The sequence below is a fragment of the Gavialis gangeticus genome, unplaced genomic scaffold (genome assembly GCF_001723915.1).
Source record: "Gavialis gangeticus isolate Ggan-Ray unplaced genomic scaffold, GavGan_comp1, whole genome shotgun sequence".
Classification (NCBI taxonomy): Eukaryota; Metazoa; Chordata; order Crocodylia; family Gavialidae; genus Gavialis; species Gavialis gangeticus.
Window position 1 is genome coordinate 29,941,451 of NW_017728995.1, and position 7,022 is coordinate 29,948,472.

At 69.1% G+C, this 7,022-nt stretch overlaps 2 protein-coding genes across 2 annotated transcripts in view; both read right to left on the reverse strand.

The window, feature by feature from the left end:
• Positions 1–391, reverse strand: part of CHRND (cholinergic receptor nicotinic delta subunit) — a 5,977-nt gene extending 5,586 nt beyond the window's left edge. The window contains exon 1 of the mRNA XM_019503105.1: positions 297–391. Coding sequence (XP_019358650.1) covers positions 297–348 — 52 coding nt within the window. The 5' untranslated portion in view covers positions 349–391. The remainder of the gene's footprint in view (positions 1–296) is intronic.
• A 1,425-nt stretch (positions 392–1,816) lies between these two features.
• Positions 1,817–7,022, reverse strand: part of PRSS56 (protease, serine 56) — an 18,179-nt gene continuing 12,973 nt past the window's right edge. Inside the window, exons 9-19 of the mRNA XM_019503049.1 lie at positions 6,925–7,007; positions 6,662–6,804; positions 6,300–6,459; positions 5,972–6,160; positions 5,599–5,760; positions 5,159–5,240; positions 4,670–4,808; positions 4,017–4,131; positions 3,726–3,815; positions 3,279–3,385; positions 1,817–2,821 (exon numbers count right to left, since the gene is read on the reverse strand). Of these exons, the coding sequence (XP_019358594.1) occupies positions 2,648–2,821; positions 3,279–3,385; positions 3,726–3,815; positions 4,017–4,131; positions 4,670–4,808; positions 5,159–5,240; positions 5,599–5,760; positions 5,972–6,160; positions 6,300–6,459; positions 6,662–6,804; positions 6,925–7,007 (1,444 nt within the window). The 3' untranslated portion in view covers positions 1,817–2,647. The remainder of the gene's footprint in view (positions 2,822–3,278; positions 3,386–3,725; positions 3,816–4,016; positions 4,132–4,669; positions 4,809–5,158; positions 5,241–5,598; positions 5,761–5,971; positions 6,161–6,299; positions 6,460–6,661; positions 6,805–6,924; positions 7,008–7,022) is intronic.

The following is a 7,022-nucleotide window of genomic DNA, read 5'->3' on the forward strand; positions in this document are numbered from 1 at the left end:
CCAGGCAGGTGGGGGGCAAAGGGGCAGGGGTCCTGGCCCCAGCCTCGTGCTCCTGCCACTGCCCCCAGAACACACCTCCCGGGGCCTGGGGCAGGGAGCGCCTCTGTCCTGCAAGGGGCGGGGGCGGCTGGTCACCCCAAGCCTGTCGCCCCCCTGCCAGGAAAGGCCCTTCCTGAGGTCCCGCCAGCTCAGGGGCTCCACGGGGCTCGGCTCCCTCCGGGATCAGCACAAAGCCACCAGCAGCCGCAGACTCTGCGGCCCCTCGCAGCTGGCACCCCCGGCGCCCCTATCCTTACCCGCCAGGGCGACGGCCCAGAGCAAGGCGAGCCGCAGGGCTGGACCCCCCATACCGCAGCGCAGTGCCGGGGCTGAGCCGGGCCTGGACTGTCGGCGGGGCGCTGGGAAGGGCGGAAGTCGGAGCAGACACCGTGGGGGAAATGGTGGAGACGGGCAGGGGCAGGTGCACGGGGGGAGGGGTGGGAGCGAGAGCCGCGGGCGAGGGATCAGAGGCGGCATTGCGATCCCGTCCCCTTGTTGCCCCCACCCCAGGGGCAAGGGGCAGGCGGGTGATGCCAGCGCTGGGCCGTGCGGGCGGCTTCCTCTCTGCCGGTACCATGCCGAGGGGCACAGCGTGCCTGGCCCGGTACCCGGACCCTGCCAGGCATGCAGCATCTTGGGGGACTGCCCCACAACCACGCCGGCCGTCGGGTGCCTTGGGGGCTCCTCGACTCTCCCTGCCGTGCCAAATGCTCCCAGGCGCACCGGGTGCAGGCGACCTGGCAGCTCCAAGCCCGGTGCCCGATGGCACCGCGACCTCGCAGCTCAGCAGGCAGAGCGGGGGCTGCAGATGGGGCCTCATCTGGCCGTGGCCACCCAGGGCTGGCATGCCACGTGGTGCCGATCCCCTCCACCTCTCCTGGGGGAAGCCAGGTGTTTGCTGCGGTTAGCACCTGCTTCTCTGTACTGTCGGGGAAGGTCCTGGTGAGCTGGGCCACGGAGCAGGGACTCCACCAGGGTCTCTGTGCCCCGCCGCAGGGGGTCCCAGGCGCTGGAGGGCCGGCGCTGGAGGTTCGCAGGTCATTTCTAACCCTCCGGGAGGGGCCTTTTCTCTCTGTGCTGAGGAATCGCACTCTGGGACGTTTGGGTCCGGCCTGGCCTGGGCAGGGCTGCGTTGCCCAGTCTAACCAACATGTCCAGCATCTGGCGCTGGTGTCAGCTTGGTGCCAGGGCCTGCTTCTCCATGGAGCTCAGCACCCCTCCTCCCACTAGCTTCAGCTGGAGCTGCAGGTGCTCAGGACCATGGGAATCTCCCGGGGCGCTGGAAGAGAGCCCAGGAGTCCTGATGGATACGTGGAGCTCGTTCCTTCCCCAGGCGGGACAGAGAGCCCAGGCATCCTGGCTCCCCAGCCCCCCGGCCAATGCTCCCTCCTTGGGGACTGGCAGCACCACGCAGGGCCGTGGCAGGCTTTGCCGGGGGGCAGGGGGATGCCGCGTGGCTCTGAATGCTGCTGCGAGGGCGGCTGGGAGCAAACGGCAGCCTCGGCGCTGGGTCCAGCCGCCCTGTCACTCACCACTTGCCAGCAGCTGCTTCCTGCTCCGATAGCACCAATCCCGCAGGGAGCGGTCCCGATCCCGATCCCGATCCCAGGCCCAGCTCTCTTCAGGGGCGGGAGCCAGGCAGCACCAGAGCTGGGGTCACCACTGGAGACCCCGCAGAGCAGGGGGGACAGTGGCGATGCTGGGGAGGGTCCCAGCTGCCCTGCTTACTAGCCCTGCAGACGCCTGAGACAGGGTTACCATAAAATACCCATTTATTTAAAAATAAACTGTTCTCTGTACAAATAAATAGGCCCTATGTGTCGGCCGAGGGAGACTCTGCGGAGGGATGAGCTGTCCTAGCGGCCCCACTCCTGCCCTCAGCATGTGGAGGTGGAGCCAGCTGCCCTGCCCCCTAGGAGGCAGATCTGGGGCCCTTTTACAGATGGGGAAACTGAGGCAGAGCAGCAGAAGGGCTGTAGCCAAGGCCAGGCAGGGAGGCAAGCCTGAGGAGAGGAGCCCAGGGCTTGCAGACAGTGGGAGCGCGGTCTGTCCCCATGCCCGGGCCTGGCGCCAGGGCAGTGCGGGCACAGGGAGCTGGGGTCTGTGCTGTGCTTGGCCTCCTGGCCCTGCAAGGCGGGGAGTGCACGGGAGCCTGGTCCCAAAGCCTGCGGGGAAGTGAGGGGACGGGGCCTCTGTCAGCCAGCAGAGTCACCTGCTTCCTCTGATGATGGGGCGTGGGGCAACCGGGGCTACAGGGAGGCTGCTGACAAGCCAGGAGCCAGCGCCGGGCGGGTCCTCGGTCCTGGGGTGCACCGCCCAGGCCTGCCCCACCCGGGGGCCAAGGCAGTGTTTGCCCCAAGGGGCTTGCCATGGCTACTTGTGCTCTCCCCGTGCCCCCTGCACCCTCCCCACGCCTTCGCCTTGCTGCCGGGGTAGGTGGGCTGGACGGTGGCAGACTGTGCACAGTGTGCCTGGCTGGAGGGTCCAGTCCTGGCTGGCCCAGCCTCAGCCCGTTGGGTTCTCCATCTCCAGGGGACACCCCCTGCCTGGCCTCATCCTGCCCCGGAGCCAGTGGGGCAGGGGGCAACGCCCAGCCCCAGGATCCCTGTTAGGTTTTCAAGGTCTCCAGCGCGGCGGCCACCAGGCCTGGCATGCTGCGGTGCAGCAAGTCACTGTCCAGCCCCACGAGGCCGGGGAAGGCCATGGCCCTGCCACCGACCGTGGCCCGGACCTGCGCCCTGCACAGCCCCTTGGCGTTCTTGGAGCCCAGGTCCACCAGGATCTGAGGGGAGGGGAGGGAGGAGTGAGAGCTGGGGGCTGGGGTCACATGCAGGGTGCTCCGCACTGGGGAGTGCGAGCCAGCAAGCCCGTGCCCCTGCCCTCCACCCCTCCGTCTAGCACTGCGATGCCGCCCGCTCCGGGTGCAACACCGCAGCTGGGGACCTGCCCTGCAACGTTTGGGACAGGAAGGGAAGGAGAACCTGAAGACCCCTTGCAAGCCTGGGTGGGGGGCTCGAACCCAGGATGCAGTAGGGTGGCGGCAGGGCCTGCTGGGCTTGAGCTGCAGGATTAACCTCACCCAGCCCAAGATGGGGACCAGGCTCTGGAGCGGGGCAAAGGGCACTGCACCCACCCCAGGGCAGGGGGATCACCACATGCACTGGGCCCTGCTTGCACCCCAAGCCAGAGTAGCTCCAGGCAGGCAGTGCCCGGTGCCGGGCCGCAGGGTGGGCACTCACCTCCTGGAAGGTCATGGCCAGGTCCCCGTCTGGCACCTGCAGCACCCAGCGGTACAGCTCCCGCACGGCCTGGATGCGCCGCGCCGCCTCAGCCAGCCCCAGGCAGCCTGCACCGTGGCAGAGAGTGCAGGGATCAGGGTATGCCGGCCACCAGCCAAGCCGGGCTGGGAGCTACCCTTCTCCCGGGGGTAGGGGGCTTCACGGCAGCCACCTCTGGGGTGAAACACAGCCACTGATAACAGGGCACAGATGTACTGAGCTGGGGGACGGTAAGCCTGCTCCCAGCTCTCATGGTGGCTGGCGAGAAGGGAAGCTGAGCTGCCAGCATCGGCCCTGGGGGAGTGGGGGCTTGGGCCTAGACCCCTGCAGCCCTGCCAGCCCCGGGCACCAGGCAGAGGCCAGGTGAGGCATCCTGGGCTGGTCTCCTGGGTCAGGGGCTGCGCCTACCTCGGCCGTCGCCCGCTGCCTCGTCCCCTGCGACGTCACCCTGGAGCTCTCGCTTCTCCCTTGTGGGGCGGCCCCCCGGGGCTGCAGATCCTGCCACAGACAAAGGGAGTCAAATAACCCAGTGGGAGAGGGCAGCCCTCTGCCCCCACCGGAGCCGGGCAGGGCAGCATGGTGGTGCCGGTGCAGGGAGCACAGTGCAACCAGCTCTCACCCAGCACGGCCATGCCCCTGCTGCCCTCAGCTGGCTGCCATGCCCCAGTGCCCCCCCACAGACACCCTCCAAGCACTTACGGTTTGGGGCAGGGGCACTGGTGGGCTCTGCAGTGCCCGGGGGGGAGGTCTGAGAGCCCAGCGTGGCCCACAGCTGCCGAAGGGAGCTCCGACCACGTTCCTGCAGCTCCTCACCCTGTGGGGCAGACAGTGATGATGTGAGGGGGCTGAGGGGTAGGGGCAGAGCCAGCCATAGGGCAGACGCCCCCCCCCCCACACACAGTGGCAGCCTGGACAGGGTTAACAAAGGGCCTTGTTACCTCCTCCAGCTGTGGCCACCTGCCCAGGAGAGGCTATAAAAGTGGGCCGGGGCAGGCGCTGGGGAGTGCTGGCTGGTCTGGAGGCCGATGGAGGAGCAGAGCGGCATGCGGTGTGGGCTGGGGCTTGGGGGTGCATTGAGGCAGCTGGGTCTGGGTAGCGGAGACGCATGGGGTGGGCAGGGGACTCATTGTCTCTCTGGGCCCAAGGGTGCTTGTCCAGCGCCAGCGCCAATGCAGGGGCCCTGGCCAGAGCCCCAGACCCCTGAGCATGTGTGCAATGCCACAGGGCAGGCTGCTGACCCCACTTGGCCCTGGGAACTGAGAGAGCTTGCAGCTGCGGCCCCATATCGGGCTCTGCTCCACCTGGGCTGGGGGCAGCGGTCGGGTGCAGCCATGGGCTCCCTGCCCCGTTACCTGCAGGAAGAGCTGCTCCTCCCTGTGCGGTGGCTCCAACTCCGGCTCTGGCTCTGCAGTGCCGAGCTCCTGCACCTGGTCCTCTAGCTGGAGCCCCCGGGGCTGGGGCCTGGGGCTGGGGGCCTGGGGCTGCCTGGCCCTGCAATGGGAGCTGGGTGAGGCCCCGTCCCCGTCCCCAGCCCCAGCCCCAGCCCCAGCCCCAGCCGAGCGTTGCCAGGAGCACCGCGGACCCCTGCCCTGCGCCTAGGCCCATGAGTTATGTTCCCTGCTGCCCCTATCTGCCTCTCCTGTGCCCCCCCAGAGGCTGCCCCTCCATTGCCCCAGTGCACCACAGCTGCAGCTCTATGCATGCCCTGGGTGTCTGCCTGAGTAGGGCACGAGCCCGGGGCACTGGCTGCTTCCTCTGCATGCCGCGGGGAGCAGCCCCCATTGCACTGGCCTGTGCCAGGCACTGGCGCTACCCCCTTCCCCGCACCCCCATAACTGTACCTGCGTGTGGGGCTCTGAATCCCTCCTGCTGCCTGCTTCATGGGGCCAGCGTGTCCTCCCCGAGCTGCGTCCGAGGCCTGCTCTGGGGGATTGACACAGGGCTCAGAGCTGGCAGCCAAGAGCCTGGGGGCAGAGGGGGGCCAGGACCCCCAGCCCAGTGGCTGTGCCACACCTTGGCTGACCTGTGTAGGGACCGGGCTGGTGCCCCAGCAAGGACAGGTGCCTGCCAGGGACAGGGCTCGGGCTGGCTGCCTGGCTGGGCAGCCCCTGGGCCAGGGGCTCGAGCAGGGGAGGTGGAGATGTGAGCAGCTCTTGGCACCCACAGCCCAGCATTAGTGGGCACCCACCTGGTTTGGGGCAGAAGGCGGGCAGTGGCATTTGCCGTGTATAGGGGTAGGCGGTCAGGCAGCGGGCACCTGCTGGGTGGGGGGTGGCCGTACCTGCAGTCACCCGGTGCACCTGGGTAGGGAAGAGGTGGGTGTAGAGCTGCTCCAGGGCCCGCGGCAGGGCCTGGGTGAAGAAGGAGACGTCCAGGCGGGCCTGGAAGAACTCCTCGGCACGGCGCAGGAAGTCCAGCAGTCTCTGGGCGTAGGCGCGCAGCTCTGGGGGCGCAGGGGTGTGCAGGTGTCCCACGGTGCCCTCCACCCCCACCACCCTCAGAGCTCCCCCAGCTGTGCCCCCTGCACAGGGCACCCGGGGGTGGGCAGAGAGCAGAGCTCTGGGCAGGTCAGCGACCCCCTCAGCTGCAGCCGGGCACTTCCCAGGCCTGCTCTTGCACTCAGCTCTGGCACCCTGGCAGCCCCCGGCACTCACCGCATCGATGCTGCCGGGTCTGGCAGGCCTCCTGGGTGGCACGGACACAGGCCTCCTGGGCCGTGGGGGGGCTGCAGCTGCGGGCGTAGAAGGAGCAGAGGCGGACGCGCTCAGGGGCTTGGCGCTCAGTGGGCAGATGGGGCAGGGCCAGCAGCTCTGGGCAGCTGGGCTCACGGCTGGCAGGTGACTCTGGGGGGGCAGGGGGGTTCAGCATTAGAGGGCTTGAGGATCCTGCAGCGCCCGTCCCCTGCCCCCAGCCCTGAGCTCTGGGCTGCTTGCCCCAGGCACCCCTGCCCTAGCCCATGCCCCCCCCCGCAGTGATGCTCACGCTGCATCTGGCGGGCGATCCAGTTGGCGAAGGCGGCCACGCGGGTGTAGACACCTGGCTTGCCCCGCTCCCCGCAGCCGTCGCCCCACGATGTAATCCCGTAGAGCACAAAGTGCCGCGCCCCGGGGTCCTGGCACATCAAGGGCCCCCCGGAGTCTCCCTGGGCCAGGAGCATCATCTCTGGTTGGCAGGGGGTGGGGGGTCCCCTGGGACCCTGTCAAGCCCCTGTCCCCTGCACAGGGTGAGGGGACACCCGGCGAAGAGACCCAGGAGTCCTGGCTGGGGCTTCCTAGTGCCTACGCCCCACGGCGCATGGCCTTGCTCTCCCTCCACCCCCAGTTTGGCCCTTCCCCGCCTGGTACCTGGCAGGAGTCGATGCCACCCGACAAGTACCCGGCGCAGAACATGGCGCTGGTGAGCAAGTCCCGGCCCAGCGCACCGCGGCAGGCATCCTGGCTCAGCAAGGGCACCTGGGCCTCCATCACCACCTCGGCCGCCGGCCCCTCTGCAGGTGCAAGAGCCCATCACACCAGGGAGCAGCCGCCCCAACCCCAGCTGGGCAGCGACCCAGCGCCAGGGGGCTCAGGCCAGGGCCACGTGCCCCTGCTCCCTACCCCACACCCACCTTCGTAGAGGGAGCCCCAGCCAGCGATGTAGCAGGGCGTGCCCGGGGCAGGCTCCAGGGGGCCATCGGGCAGGCACACGGGGCTCACCCACGGCGTG